Source organism: Denticeps clupeoides, chromosome 20 (genome assembly GCF_900700375.1).
Source record: "Denticeps clupeoides chromosome 20, fDenClu1.1, whole genome shotgun sequence".
NCBI lineage: Eukaryota > Metazoa > Chordata > Actinopteri > Clupeiformes > Denticipitidae > Denticeps > Denticeps clupeoides.
The window spans coordinates 802,367-829,188 of NC_041726.1; the positions used below are offsets into that span (position 1 = coordinate 802,367).

A 26,822-nucleotide genomic window follows, 5' to 3' on the forward strand; every position below is an offset into this window, starting at 1 on the left:
GTTTGCCCATGTGACCTATAAAGCTCTAAATGGTCTCGCCCCACAATACCTGAGGGAACTTTTGGTTCTTTACGACCCGCCACGCCCCCTTCGATCAATGGGTGCGGGGTCACTACTGGTACCAAAGGTGCAGAAGGTCACAGCTGGGAGCAGATCCTTCTCCTATAGAGCTCCGCAGTTGTGGAACAGCTTGCCTGTCAGTGTCCGGGACTCAGACACGGTCTCAGTGTTTAAATCCAATCTCAAAACCTATCTGTTTTCTCTGAATTTTTGTTAAAGTCCTAGACCCTCATTTCACTTGATTTTGACGCAGTGTCAATTATAAAGTCCAGTTTATCACAGAGTCCCCCTGTTAGACACAGACAAAGTTAAATTCAGCAGTTAGGCTGTCCTAGTTAGGGTACCGGGCCACTGTACCCCCAATATACCACATATTTCAGTATCGGTCGTACAGTCCAACCATCTGCCGCTGCTTCTGTTTGTTTTTCTCCGAGACACGGAATCAAGCGCCCAGACTACTGGCAGACCCCAGTGAAGAGACCAGCAGATAAATCCTGGTTCCTGACAACTGCTTTACAAGGACAAAACATGACACAAACCAGAGGGTCACCACAGCCACCACCACCGTTACAACTACAGCTTCAGGGATCTTCAAATGGACCAGTAACATCATTACGGACACGTAATCTAGACCATGACACTTAATACATCCTGGAACTTATCCAACCCTACAACTGTAGGACTTATATTATATCATATCCAACCCTGCACTGACACCATTTGCAGGCTCACTCTACCCTGGAAGGGGGTCCCTCTATCACTCCTTCCCAAGGTTTCTTCCTTTCTTTTTTTTCTCTCTCCTAGAGTTTTTTTGTGTGGAGTTTGTCCTTGTGTGCAGAAGGGTCAAGTGTGAAGGTGTCAACTGTAGGGCCTGTCAAAGCCCATTGAGACATACTGTATGTGATTTTGGGCTATTTAAGAAATAAATGTTGTTGTTCTTGTTGACCTGGACAATGCAGCAGTGGTCTACAGTCCTGTTCACTGATGAGTGTCGCATCAGCGTTGGTGGAGAAGGTGAGGTGAGCGTTACGCTGAGAACAACATGGTCCCCAGGGTTCGCTTTGGTGGAGGAGGAGCAACAGTCTGTGCATCACCAGTCAGCACATGATTTGGTTATTGTACATGGCTCAGTCACTGCACGTCCTTACCTCAGACACGTCATTGAACCCCCAATTCCGCCAGCACACCCCAACTTTCTGTTTATGGATGATAATAGTCCACCACATTGTGGCAGAATTATCACAGCTCGACTTCAGGAAGTTGGAGTGCCTCAGTATGACCATCAATGTCCCCTGACCCCAACCCGGAGCATGTCCGGGACCAGCTGAAGCAGAGACGGGATGATCGTACCCCAACGTGACCTGGCAGACCTGCATGTAGCACTTGTGGAAGAGTGGGGCACACTGCCTCAGAACATCACGAGGCTGGTGAGGAGCATGAGACGTGCGCCAAATGGTGGAAACATCAGCTACTGACATTGTCTATTTTTGTGATTTGGGGCTCTCCCTGTTATTGTCTACATTTTTGGGGTAATACATTTTAAACTATTGAAAATGGTGTTTCTTCTCATACATTATTAGTAAAAATCAAAGGGAATGTTTACTTATTTCATTACAATTCAGAGCAAAAAAACTTGTGTAAATAACAATATCACCACTAACTTACTGTGAGTAGTGTATATTTACATCCAGTAGTTACAGGGACGGTGTCCCCCTGGAGACACTCAGGGTTAAGTGTCTTTCTCAGGGACACGATGGTAGTAAGTGGGGTTTGAACCTGGTCTTCTGGTTCATAGGCGAGTGTGTTACCCGCTTTTTTCAGCCACAACATTAAAACCACCAAGCGATGGAGTTGGTGGCATCAGGTGAGCAGGTCTTTAGTTCGTATCCAGGGTTCAGCAGCCTGCAAAGCCGCATTCGCGCGGCGTCACAGATGGTTCCTCCCGTCTCCGCCGCCCCCCCGGAATCCGTAGCGCACCGAAGGAGGAGAGTAAAGCAGGAAGCTGGAGAAGCGCCGGAGGTGATAACTAAGCTGCTTTATTAACACACACATACACTGAAATCTGAAGCTGTTACACGACAAGAAACCCCAGAAGAAGAAGAAGAACGTAACCAACATCGCAGCATCGGCACGTGGATCGTACGTGTGTACAAGTTCGGGGTTGTTTTTGTGCTTATTTCAACAAAAAAATCATGTAGCGCTCGGCCGCAGGACGAGCCCCCGTTTCATGCGTGTGGGGAGTTTAACGGGAGCTCTAGAGAACTACAGAACGGCACTACTGCCCTCTACGCGAAAGCGGGGCGGGGCGGGGCGGGCGAGGAATGTGACTCTGGGACAAGCGGCGGATTCGGAAGTGGCACATAAAAACCAACCAACGGAAAGCGGCACATCCGAGGCGGGTCCCGCTGCGGCCTCCCCCTTTTTAACCCTCGGTGGGGACTCCACGCAGCGCCACCGTCCTGTTCGGCGGAGAATGAAGGGGGGAAGAGGGCGTGGCCTGGCCTTTTCAACGGTAACGAGGGCTCCCGTCATTCCCTGCCCTGTCTGAGCGAGGAGAGGAGCGGGGGCAGCAGGTTGAGGGCGGGGCGGTGCTCCTGCACCCCGAGGGCCACCAGGGCCCCGGCCAGCAGCGAGGTCACTCGGTGGACCACGGGGGGCTGCGCCTGCATCACCTGAACAACAAGACGACAGGAACCACTGACAAGACGCGTTTCCATTCATTTTAGTAGCAAGTAAAAAGGTCCATCAGTTTACCTTTTCAACTCTGTGACAGTGGATGAGTCCATCAGAACCCAGGTAGAACGTGGAGAACGCATCATAGGACCTAAAGAACACATTTATACTTCCTTATTGTAAAATTACACACTTATTTAAGTGTTTGCACATTTCCCCCCTCGCCTGCTAGTCCCAAAAGATGTGAATGTGTAGTCCGCGTATTCAAATTCAAACTTTATTTGTCACATGCACTGTCGTACACGGTATGTTATGCGGTGAAATGCTTTAGCGACTGTACAGACCAGAGAATGGCCATTTATATGGATCCACCTTAATAAAACGGGAATGGTTGGTGATATTAACGTCCTGTTTGTGGCACATTAGTATGTGTGAGGGTGCAAACTTTTCAAGATGGGTGGTGACCATAGTGGCCATTTTGAAGTCGGCCATCTTGGATCCAACTTTTGTTTTTTTTTTCAATAGGAAGAGGGTCATGTGACATCAAATTTATTGGTAATTCTTTTTAATTATTATTGGTAACCTTATTCTTTCATGAGTTTCTTATAAAATGTGTTCAATGTCACCAACCCTTCCCATTTTATTAAGGTGGATCCATATAAATGGCCCACCCTGTACAATGAACCAACACGCTAATATTGCAAACATAACCAAATATCACAATGTTATGTCTTTAACGTAAAATGTGTAACAGGCGAGTGATTGGACGTGGACGCGTCACCTGTACAGCCGGCTCTTGTCCCTCCTGTAGAAGCGCAGCAGCAGCGTGTGGAACGGTAACCCCCTCACCCGCCAGCGAGCCCGGATGGTCCCGTCCTCGGGGTGCCGGGTCAGCTTCAGCACCTCCAGGCGCGCCTCGGCGTAGTAGCACAGGCAGCAGAGGCGCCACAGGGACAGGCTCAGCTGGTACGGCACGCGGCCCCTGCGCGGCGGAGAGGGGCGGGGTCTTACTTCGCATTACAACTAGCCGGGAGAAAAGCGGCGCGCCGGCCCCACCTGGTCCTGGTGTTCAGGATGCCGTTGATGAACTCGACGTCGCCGGAGTACATGCCGTAGTCGTGCGGTTTGGCGAAGAAGCTCGGCAGCTGCAGCGGAGCAGAGCGCCGGTTTTACGAGGCTTCAGGGTACAAGCACCGGGGCCACAAAAGCAGAGCAGTAACCTCACCTCATCTCTCAGCCTCTCGTACATCAGGGCGAGCTTCTCCTCTCCCTCCCGGTCCCCTTCGCTCGGTCCCCCGTCGGCGAGACCCCCGGACGCTGCCGGCGGCTCGGTCCCGGGGCAGTGAAAGCAGTAAAAGCCGGAGCCCGACGCGAACGGCGCGGGACACCCCTCCGACTCGAACAGGCTCCGGAACGAGCCCCTCTCCCGGACCGCGACGTCCCGCCTCCGCTCGGGCCCCGCCCCCGCCCCGCCCGGGACGCTTATGTCGTCCTCCCTCCGCCCATCGACGGTAGTCAGGGGCAGGAGGAGGTCGAGGTGTCCGCTGGACGCCGCGGCGAGGATCTCGGCGATCCTGGCCTGCCGGCACGGCGGCACGTCCACCAGCGTGCGCTGGTCCTCGGGCTCCCCGCGCCGCAGCACCGCGCACAAGCTGACGGCCGCCTCCCAGTCCTCGGCCGGGGGGGGCGCGGGCCGGGACCGGCTGGCGTGGTGGAAGGGGTGCGAGAGGGACGGCAGCCTGGGGCTCTGGTAGCGGAGGGCGTGCGGCGGCGACAGGGTCCACGAGGCGCCGCTCAGCGTCCTCCACCTGCCGGGGACGTGCACGTCGATCATCTGCAGGACAGATTACATTCTTACCGGACGATCTTCAGAACGTTCTAGTTAAAGTTTTCACGACTATACGTTCTCTGACATGCAAATGTGAAGTTAAAACCAGCTTGATCAGGGTCTAGAATACGGAACCCACGTAACGTGGTTCACCCAATAAGGTCCAAATAAACCTTGTTACACATCAGATTCCAGCCACTTTTCCACGACTTCGTATGTTTATTTCGTATCCTAAAACCTTTCAGGGCCTCGAAAATTCTTTTTTTTTTATTTTATTCTCTCTACTCCACATCCTGCAGGTATCCTGCATCTCCAACGTACCTGGCCGAGGCTCCAACCTTGCCGCCTGCTGCCGGGGCCGCGGACGCGCCCCACCCACAGCACGGTACCCCCTCTGCACACAGCCATTCACCTGGGGTCGGGGGTCAGGGGGCAGCCCCGATCAGCACCCCGCCACCATCAGACGGCCGAGCAGATGCTGAGGCCTGCGGGAACACACACATGTAAGGACACACGGACCCTGCGCTGCTGCAACTCTGGCCCGGTCACACGTCCAGAAACGGGCAGATTCCTCGGAGAAAAGACCTCAATCTGGCGAGCTGCCGCCGCGCACTCTGATTGGCTGCCGCCTGCGATTGAAACCTCGTGTCACCGGTTTACCAAATTAAAGCGACAAGCGGACGAATTAACATGCAAACCCGGCTCGTTTTTCCACAGAGAGACTCGTACTGCGTCTCAGGGCCGAGACGCGTCCCGAGAAGTAAAGAGAGGGGGACATTTTCCCGGGAAACGTCCGGTCACGTGACGGGCTGTCAAACTCGCCGCTGGCAGCTAGCATAGCACGTTAGCATCACGGACCCCAAAATAGTCCCGGAGGGGACCGGCTCGACCGAATCACGTCCTCGGTGTGGCTGAAGCAGATTCGACACCTTCTCAACGCATTTAGGCAAAAAAAAGAAATAAAATAAAATAAATCACGTTTCAGCGGCCGACTTCACACGAACCTCGGCAGCTGGCGAGCTGCACACAAGCCGACAGCCCGAGAGAGAATAAAATCAGAATAAAAACAGAATAAAGTGCAGGTACAGAATAACAAGTGAACTCACTCCGCCTGCTCAGGAAGTTCATATCGACCACGTACAATTACGTAATTAACGCGCCCACATAAACACACATTTGGCCCAACAGCAAGTATCTCTGACAGCAAACCACGCAGGAGTCGACAACACGAGGCGCTGGCGCCGCTAAACCAGCAACTAGGTTAAAAGCAGCAGGACTAGTTAAGGAGGACAGCGAGCCAGGTAGCGCTAGCCGGCTAGCCGCGCTCACCGGCCGACAGAGCAGGTCCGGCGGAGCGAGCCTGCGGCCGGGGGTGCAGTGCACGGCGGGTACTCCCGCCCTGGTCCGTCCCGGGTCGCCTGCGTCGGGAAAGTGTCACCAGCCGCCGGGCGACGTCGCGCAAGTGTCATTCCATCGCCCAGTGTCCTTGTCCCGCTCCGCATGCCGCCTCCGCCACTGCGCATGCGCGGAACGCTTCTAGAAGCGCCCCGCCCCCCGCCTCGGACGCCGGCGACGCTGTGATTGGCTGCAGGTCTCTGCTCGAACATATAATACATTCACATTTACAGCATTTATCAGACGCCCTTATCCAGAGCGACTTACAGTCAGTAGTTACAGGGACAGTTCCCCCCTTAAGACACCCAGGGTTAAATGTCTTGCTCAGGGACACGATAGTAGTAAGTGGGGTTTGAACCTGGGTCTTCTGGTTCATAGGCGAGTGTGTTACCCGCTAGGCTCCTACCTACGGTACATATAATATAATATAATATAATATAATATAATATAATATAATATACGGTGTGTGTGTGTGTGTGTGTGTGTGTGTGTGTGTGTGTATATATATATATATATATATATATAAAATACACCGTGTCATCGTGTGATATATTGCGCTTTAAGTGGTGGCCTAGCGGTTAATCAAAAGGTGCCACTGAGGTACCTCTGAGCAAAGTACCATCACAACGACAATCACTTCACTTTTTTTAGCACCCTTGGCTGGCTGAGGTGGTTCAGTGACGTTTTTAAGTTTAAAACCACGCCCTTGGTAGAATTACCAGTGTTTTCAGTTACTTAAACCTGAACATGTACTTTTCACTAAAATTGTTATGCCTCATGCACCTGATCTTTGCACATCTCAACTCATTTTGCAGATCTCTGCTCTTTTTGCGCATTCCTGCACATCTTGCACACGTTTGTCTTGTATGTCCAACATATCCACTCACAAGCATCCTACACGTTGTCCAGTTATGTCCTGTTCATTGAACAGAAATGATTTACTTTTCTCTTGTAGAGATACTGTACAGTATTTAAGTTCTAGTGTGTGTGTATGTTTCTGTGTGTATACTGTTGTACTGACAATAAACCAGTGGGGCAGTGGTGGCCTAGCGGTTGAGGAAGCGGCCCCGTGATCAGAAGGTTCGAATCCCGATCCGCCAAGGTGCCACTGAGGTGCCACTGAGGTGCCACTGAGCAAAGCACCGTCCCCACACACTGCTCCCCGGGCGCTTGTCATGGCCGCCCACTGCTCACTCAGGGTGATGGGTTAAATGCAGAGGGCAAATTTCACTGTGTGCATCGTGTGCTGTGCTGCTGTGTATCACGTGTGACAATCACTTCACTAAAAAAAAGAACTAGAAAAAAAAGTCTTGAATCTTGAGTCTTGAATCTTGCGAGCAGCTACAACTTCCGCCCAGCAGGGGGCAGTTGTTGCGGGGAAACTTTGGCGCGCTGCCCCGTCTCGGTGCCCCAGAAGAAGGCCGAGACAGGCCGGCCGCCGCATGAGTGCTAGTGGGGCTGAAACCTGCTCATTTGGCCGCGGTGTCACCCCCTGAGACGACGTCCTGTTGCTGAATTCGTACGCGTTCGGGGACCGAAAATGCCCAAGAAGTCGAAGGAAGCGGCCGAATGGGAAGGCGACGAGGTCGCGCCTCCAGGTAGCCCGCTAGTCCGGTTAAAAGCAGCCTGTTTAGGACCGGGCTTAGCCGGCGAGCTAAGCTGCGGTGTGTCGGGTGTGTGAAGCGACGTTAACCGTGATCCGCCGATATTAAAAGTCGCGGTCGCTGTACATTTAATATTTACCGTCATAGATTATTATTTTTTTTTTTACGTCGCCGGGTTCTTCGCGTGTTAAGTCGTACAGAAACGGGGAAGTCGGTGTGTTTGTGAAGAATTACTCCTCTCGGTGACGAAGAGAAGAGAAATGCTGCGCTGTGTAAAAAACTGCGTGTTTTGGCCCCCCGGCGTTCTGCCGAATAAAACGGATCTCTTTACTTTGTCCAGAAAACCCGGTCAAGAAAGGGAAGAAAGACAAGAAGGGGAAGAAGAGTGTAAGTTTTCTCCCTCGCCCCCGCTGTGAGGAGAATGTACGTTTTTGAACGTTCTAATTCAGCGTTTTGTTTTTGATGTTCTGTAGTTCTTTGAAGAGCTGGCAGCTGACAGTAAACCTGAGAGAGAAGAGGAGCCTGTGAAGGAAGCGCAGGCGAAACAAGTAAGATCGCCTTTATAATATAAAGTGAAGTGATTGTCATTGTGATACACAGCAGCACAGCACACGGTGCACACAGTGAAATTTGTCCTCCGCATTTATCCCATCACCCTGAGTGAGCAGTGGGCGGCCATGACAAGCGCCCGGTGAGCAGTGTGTGGGGACGGTGCTTTACTCAGTGGCACCTTGGCGGATCGGGATTCGAACCGGCAACCTTCTGATTACGGGGCCACTTCCTTAACCGCTAGGCCACCGCCGCCCCAAGCCACATGGTCACTTGCATTCATGCATACGTACATTTACAGCATTTACCAGACGCCAGACAGTAGTTACAGGGCAGTCCCCCACTGGAGACACTCAGGGTTAAGCCAGCCCATTGAGACATACTGTATGTGATTTTGGGCTATATAAGAAATAAATGTTGTTGTTAAGTGTCTTGCTCAGGGACACGATGGTAGTAAGTGGGATTTGAACCTGGGTCCTCTGGTTCATAGGCGAGTGTGTTACCCCACTAGGCTATACGTAATCGTGTCCTCTTCCTCCATCTTCAACGCAGCCTCAGAAGAAAAAGAAGGACCGCCGGAAAGGTAGAGGAGGCGGAGAGGATCAGGAAGAAGAGGACGTGATGGAGAAATTGAAGAAGCTCTCAGTGCAAGCCAGCGATGATGATGATGAGGAGGAGGAGGAGGAAGAGCAGGGTCTGTCTTTTTTTCCTCTACCTCCTCAGATGTGTGCTGTGTATATATATATATTTTTGCTGAATGTTATATTTGTTTAGTTTAACTTTTTTGTGTGTCTGATCTAGTGGTTCCTAGGAAAGGTGGGAAGAAGAATAAGGTAAGATGGATTTTCGATCTATACAGATTGATTGTATTTGCATGCATATATCATATATACTTAACTAATATGTCGTGTGTTTCCTTCAGGGGGGAAATATTTTTGCTGCGCTGAGTCAGGGTGGTGATGACGATGCAGTAGATGAGGACGAAGACCAATGTGAAAAACCATCAATAAATAAATCTTCCAAGGTGAGGACAGACATTCTGTTTCTCTATTCAGGAAATTGCTGTTCTGTTTTTTTATATAATGTTGTTAATTGTACAGTTTTGTTCCAGCATCTCCATTTTTGCTTGGCAGCGTTTGCAGCATGTTCGCCTACTAACCTCTGCGCATCACTTCTTGTTTTGGGATCTGCTTGTTCACAACGTAGTTGCCACATTTCTTCCACTTTCAGCATATGGTAACGCTGCTTGTGTTCTCACGTTCAGTAATTTAGATCTTCAGGCGCCTCTCACCCACTCACCCATAAGAAATAACTACTGAACTACAGTGTCACCCCAAAGCATACAACAGCTTGTGGGCTTCAGTTTTAACAGCGTTTCAATAATTTATTATGTCATGCACAAGGGGTAATTCATGTGGACATCCTTAATTCCAAACCATTAACAATTATTCACAATTACTTTACCACCACCTCATCGCTTCGAAAGTGTTGCTTATTCTGTATTCACCATGACCATTTCACAGTTGATGGCCATAGACCGGACAATTTGTGTAATTAATAATGAACACGAACCCTTCTTGACCGAGGAACGTTTTTATAAAAGCCTGTGTGCCTGTGTCTGTACCTGTATGTCCGTGATGCAGGGAGTAGAGAGTGTGCCGAAAGGCAGGAAAAAAGATAAAGCGAAGCCTAAGAAGCCTAAGGTGGGTAAAAGCCTCCTCTCCATTCTGTTTACAGGCGTCCTGTTTCTTCGTGCATCTTGTTCTCCACAAATGAAGGAGCCGCTCGGTCTCATTAATTTTTTCCATTTTGATTTTTTCACTAACTCTTCTTTTACTCCCCATCCCACCTTCCTCGAATCACCAGTGCATTTTTCCTCCGGTTTTAAACATCAGGGCACCGATCTGCCCGCACCGTCGCCAAACTGTAATGACTTTATGGGATTGTTGAAGCGTCTTTCTCCGACCTGATGTTAGGACGTGTCGGAGGAAGAACAGGATGAGGGTGAGGAGAAAAAAGATGTGGACGAGAAGAAGGTGGTGAAGAAGAGCAAGAAAGCAGCGGCCAAACAACCCAAGGTGCCGACTGCATGCCCTCCTGTGTCGCGTAATAAGTGGGTGACCACGAGTCGACCGACTTGCGCCCCTTTCTTTTCCAGACTCCCGAGTCTGACCAGGACGCCGAGGAGGAAGCAGAAAAGCCGCAGAAGAAGGGGAAGAAAGAACAGGCGAAGGTGAGTAAACCCGGCGTTTGGAAAGTGAGCCGCTGCTTCTGCAACTGTGGCAACTGAACACGACGGGTGTCCTTTAAGAAAGGAAAGCCTGCTCGTCCGCCCCCCAGTGACGACGAGGAAGAGGAGGCAGAGACTCGAGAGAAGAGTGATGACGATGACACCATGATGGTATGATGTCCCGGTCCCTATCCTCCTGGCCGTCGGAGGAAGTCTGCTCGGCGGATGCATGGGAGTTCTATTCTGAACCGTGTACTTGTGTTTCAGTGTGCTGAGGATGCGATAGCAGCACAGCATGCGAAGGAGGAGGACGACCCTTACGCTAATCTAAGTAAAAAGGACAAGAAGAAGATGAAGAAAAAGGCAGAAAACACTCAGTTTATTATTATTATTATTATTATTATTTTGAACGTCTGTTCCTTGCGGAATATGATCTTTGAGTGATTGGTGTGTGTTTGTGCCCGTCAGATGGAGTACGAGAGGCAGGTGGCGAGTGTCCGCGCTCAGAGCGCCATAGAGGGGGACTTCTCCGTCTCCCAGGCCGAGATGTCCTCCAGACAGGCCATGCTTGAGAATGCCTCAGATATCAAGGTGAAATCTCACCCCGTAGCCTATATTTTACCGTTCGTTATGTTTGACTTTGTTAAAACTTGACCAAAAATGTGTATCAATAATTGAGGACATTTGCAATATGAATATACATTTTTAGATTAAAAAAAAATATACGTAATTAAATAGATAAGTTTGGTCTTCAGTGTCATTTAGGTAAACAAGCCCTATAGATTTTACTTTCTAAAAGTTCCATCTAAAAAATCCATTTTTTTATATTGTTAATTACTGAAAGTAAATGTAATAATTTATTACTATATAATAATCCGGTAGAATCTGGCCGCTTACTTTCTTCTTTTTTAAATTTCTCTCCTCCAGCTGGAGAGGTTTAGCATATCGGCTCATGGAAAAGAGCTCTTTGTCAACGCCGACCTGCTCATTGTAGCCGGAAGAAGATATGGTCTGGTTGGACCGAACGGGTGAGGATTCGGTACGGTCTTTCCAGCGTCCGCCTCCTTCATGAACGGTGTGTAAACGAGTTTTCACCCCGTCATCAGGAAAGGGAAAACCACTCTGCTCAAGCACATTGCCAACAGGGCCCTCAGCATCCCTCCCAACATCGACGTCCTGCTCTGTGAACAAGGTGGCCACTGACGCGCTTTATCAGACTAAACGTCTCTGCTCGCGTTGTCTCACGTCCCTCCCTGTCTCGCTCCAGAGGTGGTTGCGGACGACACGCCTGCGGTCGACGCGGTACTGAAAGCAGACACGCGCCGCCTCAAGCTGCTGGATGAAGAGAGGCGTCTGCAGGCTCTCTTGGACAAGGGAGAGGACAGCGTCTCTGAGCGGCTGGAGAAGGTCGGGATTTGGAAGCGCGACTCTCTGTAGGAGCTGCCCGCTCGGCCGCATCGTCTGAAGCGCCGCTGTTTCTGCCTCAGGTGTATGAAGAGCTCAGGGCAATCGGAGCTGCTGCAGCAGAGGCCAAGGCTCGTAGGATCCTGGCTGGTTTGTCCTTCACTTCTGAGATGCAGAACAGACCTACTAAGAAGTTCTCTGGCGGCTGGAGGATGAGGGTGTCCCTGGCCAGGTCAGTCAGTACTATAGAGCCGCAAAGTTAGCCAAGCAACAAGGCCCTTCACAAAATTGTGTGCGTTTGCCGTCTGTCCTCAGGGCTCTTTTTATGGAACCAACCCTGCTGATGCTGGATGAGCCCACAAACCACCTGGACCTCAACGCTGTCATTTGGCTAAACAAGTATAGAACCTTTCTGTGGTCTTAGACCGTGTGATTTCGGTTTATTTATTCGTTCATCTATTTTTCTCTCTTTCCTCCTAAGCTATCTGCAAAGCTGGAAAAAGACTCTTCTGATTGTGTCCCACGACCAGAGCTTCTTGGACGATGTCTGTACTGATATCATCCACTTGGACAACCAGAAGCTGTATTACTACAGAGGCAACTACTGTGAGTGCAATAATACAGCTTTAAATGAATATGCTGAACGTTCACGTTCTTCTGAAGATCGGGAAGATGGTCTGAATTTAAACACTGGATCGGCAGGGCTAATGCGGTGGGGGATTGCAGTAAACTCAAGCAACAGTAGACCATGGTAGACGAAGTCGTTTGTTGTAAAAGACAGCGAAACAGCCAGCCAGTCGGCAGATCTGTGTCCCGTACATCGGGGCTTTCGTTCTTATACATTTCTCTTCTCTTTGGTCACGTCATGAAAAACCCCCAGAAGAGACGCTGGCTCCTCTGTGCATGCGTGTGCTCAGGCAGTTCAGTGACTTTAATGGCAAATCGGTCGTCATAACACAGCTCCTGGCTGCTGAGGCCTGGCCAGTAAACACTACTTATCATGAAGCATTGAGCACCCAGCTTGTGATAGTTGGGCATACCACCCCTCCCCATAATTTAGTAGGCCTCGGCTGGGCCTTGCTAATCTTATCTCGGTTCTTTCCACCTCCAGGGAGTTTTCTGCAGGTGTGCATGTGAGCGTATAAAGTTTAGACTGAACTCGGGTGGAGGGTCATGCTCTGTGCCTGCTGCAGAGGCCCACAAACATACAATGTGGTTTAAAATACACCATAATCACCAGTATTGTTCTTTCTATACTTCTTCTCCAGTGACATTTAAAAAGATGTATGTGCAAAAACAGAAGGAGCTCATGAAGCAGTACGAGAAACAGGAGAAGAAGCTCAAAGACCTGAAGGCTGGAGGAAAGTCCACCAAACAGGCTGTGAGTTCTGGCATCTTCCTACTATGTGGAACGATAGCATGATAGAATATACATGGCGACTTGTTGTATCCTGATCTTTAAAAATCATCTCTCTTTATAGCAACCTGTGATTTGATATATGACCATCAGTAACACAGTTTTCTGAATTATTTGGGGGTAATAAATGTACAAACATGTAAATGTAAGAATAAAATATTGTTGAAAATATTTTTTTCATCAGGAGAAACAGACAAAAGAGGCTCTAACTCGGAAGCAGCAGAAGGGAAAGAAGAAGAACCAGGATGAAGACGCTCAGGAGGCCACAGAGCTGTTGAAAAGGCCCAGAGAGTACACAGTCAAATTCACCTTCCCTAATCCTCCGCCCCTTTCTCCACCCATCCTTGGACTACACAGTACGTCTTTTTTTATAGAGATTTTTTACTTTATATTTTCAACTCTTCTGATAGAACTCTTGTTCCCTACGTTGCAGGTGTCGACTTTGGCTATGATGCACAGAAGCTTCTGTTTAAGAATGTGGACTTTGGTATTGACCTTGAATCCAGAAGTAAGGAGGAGTCTTGATAGAAACACACATTCTGTGTGTGTGTGTGTGTGTGTGTGTGTGTGTGTGTGTATAACAAGCGAACTTTTTCTTCCTAGTCTGTATTGTTGGACCTAATGGAGTTGGAAAGAGTACTCTGCTCCTTTTGCTGACTGGTAAATTGAACCCTGTAAGTAAATTTGAATTTCTGTACTCGATACAGAGACTATTTTTAAACATATGACTTACCTCTGGTTTTAAATTTCAGACAAAAGGAGAGATGAGAAAGAATCATCGTTTGGTGAGTATATATAATCAAGCTTTATTTATATGGTTATAACTGGAGATTAAACGTATTGGGCGAACAATTCATTTGCAGGAATTATGTGTTGCTAAAAGGGCTCCAATATTGTTCTCATTTTGTAGAAAGTGGGTTTTTTCAACCAGCAATATGCAGATCAGCTGAACATGGAAGAGGCCGCCACAGAGTATCTCCAGAGGAACTTCAACTTGCCCTATCAGGACAGCAGGAAATGCTTGGGTCGCTTTGGCCTGGAGAGCCATGCTCACACAATCCAGATTTCAAAATTGTCAGGTACACTTAGCTGTTATCGTTATGATGAATATGTGAATGTTTATTATTAAGTATTCTAACGTTTCTTCTGTTTTGCTTGATAGGAGGTCAGAAAGCACGGGTAGTGTTTGCTGAGCTGGCATGTAGGCAGCCGGACGTCCTCATTTTGGTCAGTCGTTTAGTTCTTGATGCCATTTGAAACGTAAAGACCACTTTCTTTGTTTCATATATTCATCCTCACTGTATTTGTCAATTCCACAGGATGAGCCCACAAATAACTTAGACATTGAGTCCATTGATGCCTTATCTGAAGCTGTCAATGAGTACAAAGGAGGTACGTTCTTCAACATCTTCACGTGTTCGTGTCCTTCAATACAGCAAACACAACCAACTGCATTCTGACTTTGGAATTTCAGATTAGTTGTGTAACAAATTAGAAGTTGTTCAGATCATGAGGCCTTGTCTAGTGTGTAACACACTCGCCTATGAACCAGAAGACCCAGGTTCAAACCCCACTTACTACCATCGTGTCCCTGAGCAGGACACTTAACCCTGAGTGTCTCCAGGGGGGGGACTGTCCCTGTAACTACTGGTTGTAAGGCGCTCTGGATAAGGGTGTCTGGTAAATGCTGTAAATGTACAAATGTCTAATTGCCTGTTTTAATTCGTAGCTGTGATTATTGTGAGCCACGATGCTCGGCTCATCACAGAGACCCAGTGTCAGCTGTGGGTTGTGGAAGACCAGGCGATCAACCACATTGACGGAGACTTTGAGGACTACAAGCGGGAGGTGCTGGAGGCCTTGGGCGAGACTCTGGTCAACCGGCCCAAAGAGTGATTTATCTAATACGGTCCATATTCCAACAAACTCAGTGCTGTTGTTCTGAATTAATCCTGTTTTCCCGCAATTGCTTCCAGATAAAGCACCGATCATTATTTCATTATAGTAAAAGGGCGGCGCTACTTTTATATCTGCTGCTGTTACGCATAAGAATTGAATGCAAGTGTGAACACATCCTCTCAAGGGGTGAAACTACATCACAAGACAAAAACTGAATTCGAGAAGCAGCCTTGCACCTTGAAAAAGCCTAGCAGTTGTCAAAATGGTCTGCAAGACCAAGGCTGGTGAACGTCCGTATCTGATCCGTTGTGTAGCTGCTGGAGAGAACATGAGGCCTAAATAACAACTCCCACAGGTAGTCTGTTCCATGAAATGACATGTAAACACAAATAAAAAAAACTATTTGCATCTTAATCAGAAGTGTCTTTATTGCAACACAACACAGAAGGAATAATCCATGACTAATCGTATATGTACATTTCTGAAAAGGATTCCCTTGATCCAACACGGAACTACTTCAAGTACGCCCTGTACAACTTCCTAACTTTGGCCAGCTGGAGTTGGTCTGGCTCCGTCCTCTGGTACCACGGGTACCACGGCTCGCCAGCTTGCAGGGACGGCGCGGGTGGCGTGCGTCCCACCGCAGCATGCGCGTTAGAATAATCCTCTCCGGAAAACTCCACGTGTGGCACGTGGAAGGCGAGCAGCCCTGCGCGGGACCACAGAACAGGGCTTGGAACTCGACTGTCATTTGAATACATTACCATACAAATTGGAGAAAGAAGCGCACCGTGGTCTCTGGCAGCCTCTATTGCACCGTTCAGCTGTTTCTGTTGCTTCATACACACGCCTGCGGGGCGAGATTTAAATTACAATGAGATTCACGCGCCGCTCGCTTTTTCTGGTCCACGCGGGGAGACGTTACCTGTTCTAGTTGGATCATAGACGTTCCCAGTGTGCGGGCTGATGAATTGCTTCAGCAGCTTCACGTTCTGCAGGGACGGAACAACAACATTAAGTTGACGAATGTGTCACTGCAGCTCATGTGGAGGAGAAGAGGGTAGAACGCAAACCTGGTAATGAACAATGATATTCGGGTCTCTGCAGATGGGACAGGGGTTTCCACATATTTTATCCCCTCTCTGAGAAAAGACAAACCCAAAACACTTTAACCATAGCATATTTTAAATTGATTTTAACAGCTTGATCGATCAAGAACGCACAATGCAAGTCTTCCTCGTTTTCTGTGGAGGGATCCCTCCCTTGTGGTTCCTCCGGTATCCAGACCAGACGGGGTTCGATCCGTAGCGCTCGGTGTACTCTGTGGAGCAGGACACACTCTCACGAACGGGTTCCTTCGATATAAACAGGGAGGCGGCTGGATGCGAGTACCTTCACTCTGGAGGTATTCCCACGGCGCGTCTTTATAGCGCGACGCGGCTGCCAGCGTCTCGGACGCGGCGTTTTCACACCAAGATGGACGTGTCGAGTGCAATAACTTCGTCGACATCAAACAGGGGAATCCCGTCTGAGTCCACGTCTTCCTGGATGTAGAGCATCCCTTAAAACACGTGATTAAAACACCGACATTAATAATTACAGTACGACACCATTCCGTCGCGTGACAGTTAATAGTCGTTTAATAGTTTCATCGTCGTGTGACCGTTAATAGTCGCTTAATAGTTTCATCGTCGTGTGACCCGTCTTGTGCAGGATAGCTACCTAGCACGCTCGTGTTGTTAGCTAAGGACAAAAAGAGAGATTTAACGTGCTGGCAAATTCCAGCGACGCGAGAGAAGGCGCCCGTCGCAATGCGCACAACGAACTTTAACAGCCGTACCTTCCTTACATCTCGCAAAAAAACAGAACAGGTCCCACAGAACATTCGCCCCACGCCTCGCAACGAGGCGGCCATTTTGTTGAGTCGACGCTCGCGAAAGGTGAAAGTTCACGACAACGGAAACGCTTTAGTGCAACGTGACTTTCAAACGTAAAACGCTAAAATTCACCGTGTTAGTTAGTAATTGGAATCATATACATTTTAAAAGCAACAATATTGTAAATCAAACCAAAATATAAAATCAAGACGAAATATTACACTGGAAGTAAATTAAGAATAAATTACTGCATTAAACCAGTACGAAAAAAATTATGCATGCTCAAAATCGATAAAAAGAGATGGTTTATTTGTAAGTGTTAAAGCTTGGTTGGAGCGCAACAACATGGGGATGGGGGGGGTTCCGACTCGCCCTTGAGAGAATGGAAGGTCGAATCGCCATTTTGTCTTTTGAATGTGGGCGGGATTTACATTGTGACGTCACCGGTATAAAAACGTGACCCTGCCCTTTCCAGTTCATTCCTGGATTTGTCTGAGGTGAGTGTTGTATGGCGGCTGATGCTGGAGGTGTACTTTCATTTTTTGGGTTTAAAATGTGAAAGAAATTCGACGTTTTTTCTTGTCCCCCTCAAGGCTCATTTCAGGATTAGACCGTGTTTTGTAAAAGCAACCATTGGACGTTAGAAAACTGGTTGTTTTCAGCGTGCTAATCCGGTCGTTGTTTTTTCCTTTTGTTCCAGGTCCGTCTCAGTGAAGATCTGGCGTCGAGGATTTTTCAACTGTGTTCGAAGACCAAACCCCAAAATTCTCATTATTTTTTTCCTACTCAAGTAATGGACATTTGATTACTATTTTTTGCCTCCAGATTGTTCCAGAAGGAAGCCTAGAGCTTATCACAATCCCGCCCATCAACCATAATGATATAAAGTCATGACAGTTTACGATCTCTTAAACTGTTATAACTGAGAGATTTTCCTGCTGTAGCTAAAGCACAAAATAATTTAGCTACCCGAGACGCAGAGGAGAGGTATAAATAGTAAGTGTTGACTTTCCAGACGATTTGAAATTGAATTTGGAAACTATATATATATATATATATATATCTATATATAATTTATTGGTGCTAAGATCTCGTATAGAGCGAATTGAACGTTTCGGCTGCCAGTTTAGCGTATGAGCTCACACCACAAAGTGTCCGGGAGCTGGACGCCTCGGCGCTCTGTGTGTGAGACGCAGGTCGAGTCGCTGCTCCATAAGCAATCTGTACATAAAGATTGCCCCGCAGGGAGGCTTTTCACCAAATTCTCATCTTTTCCAAGGGGAGAGGGAGCTCAAAGGAACCCAAACCGACGCAATCTATACATAAAGATTGCAGATTGCGGACCTGCAGCCGAACGGGGAATTTGTGGGTTTTTTTTGGCATGATTGTAGTTTTTTTTTTATTTTTTCTGTTCCTCAGGTTTCTAGTAGTTCACGTTTTTTATCCATTTTTTAATTCTTTCTCCGAAATCTAGCAGACGCGCTTGAAATAAAACCCCCGAGCGAGCCGCGTCTCTGTCCGCGGCAATCTGGTGATAAAGATTGTCGGTCTCGGTGTAAAATGGCGGCGGCGGCTTGTCTTCGTTCTCGGCGCTGCTTTGTCGGCTTCTCCCGCGGAACTCGCGTCGTCTCCGGTGCGCGTCTCTGCTCGGGTTACGGGCGACGTTAACCGCGCCGCGGGGTTTTTAATTTTTTTTACAGAAAGACGAAGCGCGGCGTGTATTTTTTTATTTTTTAAAATCTGGTGGCTTTTTTTTATATTTTAATTCGTCGTCAGTCCTTTCTCCAAAATGGCGGCCGCGCTGAGGCGGTTCAGCGGGAAACGTGGAGCCCAGATGGCCGCCCTGCTGGCCGCTTTTTTTACTACGTTAATCCCACCGAATTCTCAATCACACTGTTCTTTTCTTCCTCTTTTTTTTTTTTTTCTTTTTCTTTCTTTCTTCTTCTCTTGTCCACCTTGATGTTGAATTCACTGAACCTAATAGAAGGTGTTTTTGTCCGAAGTAAAGCCGCTGTCAGGCCTTCAGTGGGACTGTGTCGTCATGGCTGTTCTCCTTTAACGCTTGTGTGTGAACTTGTGTGACAGTTTTCAGGAAATGTGTTTAATGTGCCGTGTTGCGGAGTTCGATTCACAATTCTGAGAGTTAAAAAACCTCTACAACCACAGTTATGCGGGTAAGACAAAACCTGATTTCTCACATCATGACATTTGCCAGATGAAATCTCTTTCATCATAATTCCATTTTTAAACGGCCAGTATTATAGTTTGATCAGTTTTTTTCCCCCCCTTTCTTCACTTATACAAATTCAGTAATCCAAAATGCAATTATGGTCAAATGCATGCTGCAAATAGTAACCCCTGCATACTTGTCTATGAATTATTCGGTAGAAATTGCCATTTAATTAGTGATAATGAGGGCTCATGAAATATTGCTAGTTTGTAGAATTATGGATGCCTTTTAAGCAAACGTGTAAATGCCGTTATGGCCTGTGCAGGGTTAGGGCGACGGGACGTCAAATAAAACCCCAGTTTTAGCAGTAGTTAAATTCCTAATTTCTTGTACGTTACTTGTTCATTAGTAACACTGTTCAATGTAACATACAATTTGAATTATTTTGTCATTTGTCCCTAACAAGTCGCATGTGTTTACAAACACAACTCATTTCCATAGTTGTAATGTCAGGCTGTACCAGAAGGTGGCGACAGCGTGTCGGGCTCCTACTGAGAGTGGATTTAATTAAAAACGTTCAGCTTCAGTCAGTTAATTCACTCATTATATATATTTTAAATAAAAAAACTTTTTTTTTTTTTTTTTTTAGTAATACAAAACTATTATTTTTTTATTTTTTAGAAATCAATAGTTTTGAGGTCTGTTCGTGCTCCTTTTTTGGTTACGCGTTTGATGTACAAGATCCGTCACGTATGAAACAGAGTTTTGTGTGTGTGTGTGTGTGTGTGTGTGTGAGAGAGAGAGAGAGAGAAGGAGCAAGAGAACCAGTTTGTCTCTGTGTACGGGGAGCCCAACTCCACATGATTTGTGTTGGTTGCCCGTGAGATGATTCTCTGGTAAGACTCGGACCGCGGTGGGGAAATAACGCCTCAGATTCATGTTGCCCCATCGTTCCAGGCGGAGGGAGTCGGTTACTGAACAGCATGTACTCACCGTTTAGGAAAAAGTGTCGTAATTAAGTCTTTACTTCAAATTTGCTAGAGTATCAAGCCATTACTGAAATGAAATACACTCAACCCGGTCATTTAATATGGGGGGGGATCTAATATTTCTGCACATATAGTTGTTAGGATAATAGTTTAGTACGGTGCTGCACCCCACTTCAGGCTGTCCTCCTGCTCACATCAGATGAATGAATGTACGAACTGTGAACACATGACTTGGAAGACATTCTCATACTAGTTGTCCTCCTTCTGTGGTTAGTTGAATTGGACGTGTAAATAAATGATAATGGGTCTGTGTATTTTATTTTTATGGTTTATTGCAGTTGTCCCCCCTTTTTCCTGCTCTTTATGGCCCCGAGATGCAGACAAATGCATCAGGATTCTGATTCAGACAAATGCTCTTCTTTATGAAACCTTCATATTTCTGAAGCTGATATAATTAGCAGTCAGACATGATCCCTTTATGCAGTTAGTCCTCGCGATGCCCGTAGAGCCACGTTGTGGGAGCTGCCAGCACCATTCAGGTTATTGTATTAGGACCCGATTTCAGCATCAATCACTCACCGTCTCGCTTTTCAGAGTGCATATAAACCGCGTCCTAATGGTCCGACCACCTCCAACCCGTCTTCCAACGTCCTGAATAACTGCTGCTGCCGGTTGAGAAGTTTGTGTTGTTCTGGTTGGTTCTAGAACGGGTTTGGGTTCCATTGAGCTCTCCTCTGTGAAATTCTGAAATCTCGGCCTGATAGGCGCATCTTTGGTAGTCGGCTCGGTCTCGAGTTCCCGATGGGTTGGAGACGAACGGTGCTGTGGAACGTTTAGCTCTAATCTTGTCTGGTTTCTCTCAGCTGCTCCGATGGCGGTGGCCCCGGTTGACCCGAGGGAGGTGCTGAAGGGAGTGGAGTCGTTTCTGGGGAAGGACGGCGAGCTACGCAGCCTGGAGGGAGTTGCCAAAGTCTTTAGGTGAGTTGCATGACACCTTGCAAGAGGACCGCATTAGGAATTTGGTTCTTAATTGTTCCGTATGTGATCACGTTTCCACAGTCTCATGAAAGCGTCTCATAAGATGGTCGGCCGGTGCATGTATCTCAACGTCTTGCTGCAGACCAAATCCCACGATGTTCTCAACAGGTGAGAAGGATTGGCCTCCTTGTCCTTGTGGAACCGGCAGCGCTTGGCGCCGAGTTTTAGACCGAGCTGCTGACTGTATCATGTCGCCCACCTGCAGGTTCATCCGAGTTGGCGGATACAAGCTGCTGAACGCGTGGCTGACGTACTCGAAGACCACCAACAACAGCCCCATGCTGCAGCTCATCCTGCTGACCCTGCAGAAGCTGCCCCTCACCGTAGACCACCTCAAGCAAGTAGGTCCTCACGCGGCTTTTATATTTCATAGCACGCTCATTCACGTACGAATAAATTCACTAACCACGTGCCCCCCTCACTCAGAACAACACCGCAAAGTTGGTCAAGCAGCTGAGCAAGGCTGGAGACACAGAAGGTACGTTCTCTTCACGCGGTTGCGGCTTCAGTGGCAGCAGAGCGTGATGTGACCCTGTCCCCGTGTCCTCTTCACAGAGCTGAGGAAACTGGCCTCGGTGCTGGTGGACGGCTGGATGGCCATCATTCGCTCTCAGAGCGGCTCCTCCGGTGGCGCCTCGCTGGCTGGTGAGACGCCTTCAGTGAACGAGCCAAGCCGCTGTGACCGCTGTCCCCCCCTTAACAGGTCCGTCTCGCCCCTTTACCCCTCCAGATAAGAAACGGAAGAAGGAAGAGGTCAAGGTTCGAGCACCGGAGATGAAGCCTGGAGAACTTGGGAAGGGGGACGAGGAGAGGAAGAGAGAGAAGCCCAAAGCTCACGCGCCGAGCCACGCCAAGATCCGCTCAACAGGTCCTCGCGTCGCACCGCGTCCTAGACCCGCCCTTTTACGGCGGTGCAGCGTCTCATAACTGACAACTTTTATTAATCCCTCAACAGGCTTAGAGGTGGAGACCCCAACAACGCTTCCTGCCAAGAAACCCCCCACTGCACCCCCACTTGGCGACAAGTACAACATCAAGCCAGCTGCACTAAAGAGACCCAGGTTGGCCTGCGTGCTAGTTCCTGAACCAGCGCCCCCTGGTGGTTATTAGTGGTTTGACCCTTTTCTCGCCTCCGCAGCATTCTTTCAGACACCCCTCCGGCGGAGAAGAAGTACAAGCCCCTCAACACCAACTCCACCAAGGAGTCGCGGGTCAAGCTCATCCCTGCGCAGCGTAAGTCCTCTCTGTTCGTTTTGGCCGAGCGGTGGTCGGTGGACTCGTTCTCGTACTGACCCGCTGTCCCGTTGCGCCACAGCCATGGAGTGCACCGGCTTCCTAGATGCCCTCAACTCTGCTCCAGTACCTGGGATCAAGATCAAGAAGAAGTCCAAGACAAAGGCGGCGTCTCCGACGTCTACCAAGGTAAAGCACCGGCCGGTCGGGTCATCGCTCTGTCACACGGACGCGGTCAACACCAGTAACCCCTCCACGTGTCCCTTCTCAGCCGTGTCCGTTTGACGGTAAACCCGGCTACTCGGGTTCTCAGGGGCATAAACCCTCTTCCCCCGAGGCCCCAGCGTCCCACACCCCACCTCACGAGCCCCAGGAGCTGGAACAGCCGGGCACGCCCATACCAGCAGAGGACCCCGAGGCCATGGACACCGGTAAGACCGGCGAGACGCGCCACGTCCCGTCCTTTTTCACGCGGGACGTCCAGTAACTCCTTTTCTCTGTCAGGGGACAAGCCCAACGCGCTGGCGGAGCCCCGTGGCGAGGAGGAGACCCTCACTAAGAAGGGCAAGAAGAAGAAGAGCGTTCGGTGGGCAGAGGAGGAGCAGCTGAAGGAGTATTTCTACTTCGACCTGGATGAAACCGAACGAGGTGATAAAAGCCAAATTCCTCTCGGCCGGTACGCGGCGCGAACTCGCCGACCAGGAGGCGCCAACTGTCCTCTCTGCCGCCCGCAGTGAACGTCAACAAGATCAAGGACTTCGGCGAGGCGGCCAAGCGCGAGCTGATGATGGACCGGCAGACGTTCGAGATGGCCCGCCGCCTGTCCCACGACACCATGGAGGAGCGGGTGCCCTGGACGCCGCCGCGCCCACTCAATCTGACCGGCAGCCTGGTCATCGCAGGAGCTAAAAGCTTGGAGAAGCTGACCCAGCGGGACAGAGAGATGGGCATTCTGCAGGAGATCTTCCTCAGCAAGGAGAGGTAGAAGTCTTCACGTCATTTTTAAATGATTTTTTTTTATATTGCAGTATATCTAATACATTTCGTTCTTCTCAGTGTTCCAGATACCCCTCACGAGCCGGACCCCGAGTCCTATGAGCCCATGCCGCCTCGCCTCATCCCCCTGGACGAGGTAAAGCCGCAGATCCTGGCCTGGTGGCCTTCAACGCAACGTTCTCCGAGGCTCACCTCTTCTTCTTGTTCCACGTTCAGGACTCCAGCACGATGGAGGATGGCTACATGGACCCCGTGGACACCCCGACCCCATCGGGGCCGTCCGCATCGGCCCCCGAGGGCTCCAAGCTGCCCCCCGTCTTGGCCAACCTCATGGGCAGCCTGGGCAACAGCGGGCGGAGCCCCCAAACGCACGGTAACCCCGTTCCCCCCAGCAACAATTCAGCCATCAACGTGCAGGAGCTGCTCAGCTCCATGATGGTGAGCGGAGAACCTTCTTTTGGTGGGACTATTCAAATAATCGCTGCCGACCTCTGACCTGACCGTATCGTTTCCAGGGCGCTCAGAACAACTCCGCCGAGGACCTGATTAAACAGCCCGATTTCTCCGACAAAATCAAGCAGCTCATTTCCTCCCTACAGCAGAACCAGAACCAGAACCCGCAGAGCAACGCCCCGCAAGGTAAGCCCCTCCCCACCGTAACCGGCGGTAGAAGAGGACCCGCCTCTAACCGCGTGTGTGTGTGTGTGTTTTACCAGTCAGCACCGGTCTTCTGGGCCACGGACCCGGCATGAACATGAACATGAACATGCCCATGAACGGCGGCTACCCCCCCCAAAACAAGCCCCCCGGCGGCCCCCACTACAACCACCCGCCCCCGCCGCACGGCCACGGGCCGCCCTTCAACGCCGGCGGCGGTCCCCGCATGATGGGCCCCCCGCCCGGGCCGCAGGGGCGCGGCAGCGACAACGGCAACTACTGGGGCGAGGACTCCATGCGAGGCGGCCCCCCCCGCGGCCACTTCCACCGCGGCAGGGGCCGGGGGGGCGACCAGGGCTTCAGGGGCCGAGGTCGCGGCGGGCCGCGCGGGGGCCACAACAACATGGGCGGTGAGGCTTTATTTAAACTACTCGCGACACGGACGCCGCCGGACACTGACGTCTTCTAACCGCCTCCTCTTCTCCTTCCCTCCCCAGACATGTCCAACCGGCCGGTGTGCCGGCACTTCATGATGAAGGGCAACTGCCGATACGAGAACAACTGCGCTTTCTACCACCCGGGGGTGAACGGGCCGCCCCTGCCCCCCCAACACTGATTCCCAGCCGCTAGCCGGGAGCCGCCGGGTGAAGACCACTACACTACGCCGACCAACACGTCCCGACTGATCCCAGTATTACGCCGTTCCCAGAACGTTCCGGAGAGCCCGCGTTCACTGCCCATGCGGGGTTTTTGTCCACTTTTCCAAAATGTTCGGTTGCTACTGATCTTGAATTCCGACGTTCGCAGTAGAAGTTTTGTTGAACGGAACCGCGCCGGGACGCCGGCGGCTTCGGAACGTTTCGCCACGCTGGAACCGCGGCCCTTTATTTTCTACGCTGATCTGGCGAAGGTACGAGCTCCAGCGGGACGCTCTCGACCGACCGAACCGCGCAGTATTGACCAATTTACCCAGAACGCGTCCGTGTTCACTTCTAACCGGAGCTCTGATGTGACGATGGCGGCGGACTCGCTCGTCTTTATTATTATTATTATTATTATTATTAGTTTTCTTGCCCCTGATGAGCTTGTTTTGTCACATTTGGGCACTTTTTGTGAACCTGGTTCGGGAGCCACTTTCAGGGCCAAAAAGAATTCCGTGTTTTCTGTGAAAACAGTGGCCTCTGTGTCTCTTGTGGGACTGTTATTGTACATTATTGTTTTTTTTTTTTATTATCATCATTTGATCATTTTTGTTCAGTGCTTCTGTTTTTATTTTCATACGACGCTGATGAATAAAAAAGCTCCTTTTTTAAAACCTCTCTGACAGGAGGCTGTTGTGTTCAGAACATTTGTGTATCTGGATGTCTGTGTGAGACACGTACACATACATAAAAAGTCCATATATTATCTGTATAAGAGTTTTGTACCTGTGTAAATAAATGAATCCTGAAATAAATATATTCTGATGGTTCCTGTTGGGAGATAATCAATAATCAAGTCATTTAGTCTCCTGGGGAAAATCCGGGCGGTTGTGGGAAGTGTCCCTCTTATCCTGGTGCTGTCATCTCCAGCCTATCATAGCGCGTTTGGTGGCCTTCCAGGCAGATCCGTTTTCCCAGGGTGGGGCTCCACATACGGCACATGCCGTGTGTGAACAGGAGCGGCCCGGGGAACCCGCCCGCCGGGGCAAATATTGACACGGGGCTAGGACGTGTGTCTGCGCGCACGGAGAGAGTAAATGGAGGGTGAAGGACACCTCAGCGCTCCGTATTTAAATTCGGTGGAGGCCCGAGGCCCGAGCTCCTCATTGAGAGCTCGACTGGGACAACATGGCTGACGTAGTCTTGGTGCCTTCTAAAAATATCCTCCGTCTCACAATTCACTGTTAGGTTCGGTCAAGTTTCGCATCATCCCGTAATAAAGTGCATTTATGAACTAATAAAAATGAATAAAATCCATCCAGCCCATGTGCTGTTGTTGCAAAAAAAGTAAAGTTTTACATTTGTAAATTATATGTTCCTTAAAACGGGCGATTTCTACACATCCCAGTCGCTGTGGATATTTCACTAAAAGACTGCAAAGTGGCGTCAAGGACTAACAGCGTTAGAAATTTGTCTCGTCATCGTCTTCACTCTGGGACAGAAGGACACGTCGGTATAAAAAGGCTTGATGGGATGAGTGAAGGCTTGACAAAAAGTCTCAAAACGTCATGTTGTCCCTCGACCAGGAGCAAGACACTTAACCCTGAGTGTCTCCAGGGGGGGACTGTCCCTGTCACTACTGATTGTAAGTCGCTCTGGATAAGGGCGTCTGGTAAATGCTGTAAATTGATCTCTTATCTTAAATGTAAGTTTGGGGCGAAACGTGTTGCCAGATGTAGATTTATATCAAGCCAATAACCAGATTTCAATATAGAGAAAGAGAAGAAGAGTCAAATGCACTAAATACTGTGGGTATCATAAATTGCAAATATAAGAATAATAAGATACAGCAATAGATATAATATATATATATATATACAGTGGAATACAAAGAACGGGAAATTGAATGTAGTAAATTGTGTATAGAGCGGAATAACAGATATAAAAATACCTGTATGACCATCTGAAACAGGAACAGTACTACCATGAATAAATAAAATAGAATACAACATAAGAAATGGATAATTTTAATGTATTCGTTGAAAGGTGTAATGCAGGTGATTTCGGGCCATTCAGGGGCCGGGTCGGCATCAGTAGGATTCGAACCTTTCGCCAGTCAAATCTCTGGTCACACAATGTGACGGTGTCATGTGACAGATAAA

General features: G+C 49.2%; 4 protein-coding genes across 9 annotated transcripts; 2 read left to right on the forward strand and 2 right to left on the reverse strand.

Annotated features, from left to right (window-relative positions):
- Positions 1–2,075: 2,075 nt before the first annotated feature.
- c20h6orf136 (chromosome 20 C6orf136 homolog) lies at positions 2,076–6,080 on the reverse strand. Its single transcript, XM_028964222.1, has 7 exons — positions 5,891–6,080; positions 4,883–5,046; positions 3,959–4,567; positions 3,790–3,878; positions 3,515–3,715; positions 2,815–2,884; positions 2,076–2,732 (listed from the first exon to the last, which is right to left on the reverse strand). The coding sequence occupies exons 2-7, from the start codon at positions 4,967–4,969 to the stop codon at positions 2,589–2,591; spliced, it is 1,200 nt and encodes a 399-aa protein (XP_028820055.1). The 5' UTR covers positions 4,970–5,046; positions 5,891–6,080; the 3' UTR covers positions 2,076–2,588.
- Positions 6,081–7,338: 1,258 nt separating this feature from the next.
- Positions 7,339–15,473, forward strand: abcf1 (ATP-binding cassette, sub-family F (GCN20), member 1). Of its 3 annotated transcripts, none has more exons than XM_028964552.1 (27): positions 7,339–7,554; positions 7,901–7,947; positions 8,034–8,108; positions 8,662–8,803; positions 8,911–8,942; positions 9,032–9,133; positions 9,753–9,812; positions 10,086–10,187; positions 10,268–10,342; positions 10,421–10,510; positions 10,607–10,702; positions 10,808–10,930; positions 11,267–11,367; positions 11,446–11,531; positions 11,607–11,746; positions 11,827–11,975; positions 12,059–12,142; positions 12,225–12,349; positions 13,012–13,124; positions 13,345–13,516; positions 13,594–13,668; positions 13,764–13,834; positions 13,913–13,945; positions 14,071–14,239; positions 14,323–14,387; positions 14,480–14,552; positions 14,890–15,473. In XM_028964552.1, exons 1-27 carry the CDS (start codon positions 7,497–7,499, stop codon positions 15,054–15,056), a joined length of 2,625 nt encoding a protein of 874 aa, XP_028820385.1. In that variant the 5' UTR covers positions 7,339–7,496; the 3' UTR covers positions 15,057–15,473. The 3 variants fall into 3 exon arrangements, with proteins under 3 accessions (XP_028820385.1, XP_028820386.1, XP_028820387.1); XM_028964553.1 differs by having other exon boundaries at positions 9,753–9,801; positions 10,084–10,187; XM_028964554.1 differs by lacking the exon at positions 9,753–9,812.
- Positions 15,467–16,985, reverse strand: mrps18b (mitochondrial ribosomal protein S18B). 2 transcript variants are annotated; one of them, XM_028964555.1, is made up of 7 exons: positions 16,900–16,985; positions 16,452–16,620; positions 16,283–16,380; positions 16,133–16,201; positions 15,985–16,051; positions 15,850–15,909; positions 15,467–15,768 (listed from the first exon to the last, which is right to left on the reverse strand). In XM_028964555.1, exons 1-7 carry the CDS (start codon positions 16,972–16,974, stop codon positions 15,572–15,574), a joined length of 735 nt encoding a protein of 244 aa, XP_028820388.1. In that variant the 5' UTR covers positions 16,975–16,985; the 3' UTR covers positions 15,467–15,571. The 2 variants fall into 2 exon arrangements, with proteins under 2 accessions (XP_028820388.1, XP_028820389.1); XM_028964556.1 differs by having other exon boundaries at positions 16,909–16,982.
- Positions 16,986–17,410: 425 nt separating this feature from the next.
- ppp1r10 (protein phosphatase 1, regulatory subunit 10) lies at positions 17,411–25,387 on the forward strand. Of its 3 annotated transcripts, XM_028964792.1 has the most exons (19): positions 17,411–17,433; positions 17,637–17,932; positions 20,959–21,073; positions 21,155–21,241; positions 21,339–21,474; positions 21,560–21,611; positions 21,689–21,778; positions 21,864–22,001; positions 22,089–22,194; positions 22,272–22,366; positions 22,449–22,555; positions 22,638–22,797; positions 22,871–23,014; positions 23,101–23,347; positions 23,423–23,498; positions 23,579–23,800; positions 23,878–24,001; positions 24,079–24,429; positions 24,517–25,385. In XM_028964792.1, the coding sequence occupies exons 3-19, from the start codon at positions 20,967–20,969 to the stop codon at positions 24,633–24,635; spliced, it is 2,361 nt and encodes a 786-aa protein (XP_028820625.1). In that variant the 5' UTR covers positions 17,411–17,433; positions 17,637–17,932; positions 20,959–20,966; the 3' UTR covers positions 24,636–25,385. The 3 variants fall into 3 exon arrangements, with proteins under 3 accessions (XP_028820625.1, XP_028820626.1, XP_028820627.1); XM_028964793.1 differs by lacking the exon at positions 17,411–17,433 and having other exon boundaries at positions 17,637–17,726; positions 24,517–25,387; XM_028964794.1 differs by lacking the exons at positions 17,411–17,433; positions 17,637–17,932 and adding an exon at positions 18,873–19,110 and having other exon boundaries at positions 24,517–25,387.
- Positions 25,388–26,822: the final 1,435 nt, after the last annotated feature.

What these genes read in the sequence shown, in the direction of transcription:
- c20h6orf136 (XM_028964222.1), bottom strand. Translation starts at nt 4,969, where the DNA reads ATGGCTGTGTGCAGAGGGGGTACCGTGCTGTGGGTGGGGCGCGTCCGC. An exon ending in AAGGTTGGAGCCTCGGCCAG is followed by an intron (nt 4,568 to 4,882) that starts GTACGTTGGAGA and finishes TCTGTCCTGCAG; the next exon opens with ATGATCGACGTGCACGTCCC. An exon ending in GACAAGAGCCGGCTGTACAG is followed by an intron (nt 2,885 to 3,514) that starts GTGACGCGTCCA and finishes TGTGTTCTTTAG; the next exon opens with GTCCTATGATGCGTTCTCCA.
- abcf1 (XM_028964552.1), top strand. Translation starts at nt 7,497, where the DNA reads ATGCCCAAGAAGTCGAAGGAAGCGGCCGAATGGGAAGGCGACGAGGTC. An exon ending in CAGCGGCCAAACAACCCAAG is followed by an intron (nt 10,188 to 10,267) that starts GTGCCGACTGCA and finishes TTTCTTTTCCAG; the next exon opens with ACTCCCGAGTCTGACCAGGA. An exon ending in TCTCTGAGCGGCTGGAGAAG is followed by an intron (nt 11,747 to 11,826) that starts GTCGGGATTTGG and finishes TTTCTGCCTCAG; the next exon opens with GTGTATGAAGAGCTCAGGGC.
- mrps18b (XM_028964555.1), bottom strand. Translation starts at nt 16,974, where the DNA reads ATGGCCGCCTCGTTGCGAGGCGTGGGGCGAATGTTCTGTGGGACCTGT. An exon ending in TTTTGCGAGATGTAAGGAAG is followed by an intron (nt 16,621 to 16,899) that starts GTACGGCTGTTA and finishes ACGTGTTTTAAG; the next exon opens with GGATGCTCTACATCCAGGAA. An exon ending in AGAGGCTGCCAGAGACCACG is followed by an intron (nt 15,769 to 15,849) that starts GTGCGCTTCTTT and finishes GGTCCCGCGCAG; the next exon opens with GGCTGCTCGCCTTCCACGTG.
- ppp1r10 (XM_028964792.1), top strand. Translation starts at nt 20,967, where the DNA reads ATGGCGGTGGCCCCGGTTGACCCGAGGGAGGTGCTGAAGGGAGTGGAG. An exon ending in CAAGGCTGGAGACACAGAAG is followed by an intron (nt 21,612 to 21,688) that starts GTACGTTCTCTT and finishes TCCTCTTCACAG; the next exon opens with AGCTGAGGAAACTGGCCTCG. An exon ending in CCTGGATGAAACCGAACGAG is followed by an intron (nt 23,015 to 23,100) that starts GTGATAAAAGCC and finishes TGCCGCCCGCAG; the next exon opens with TGAACGTCAACAAGATCAAG.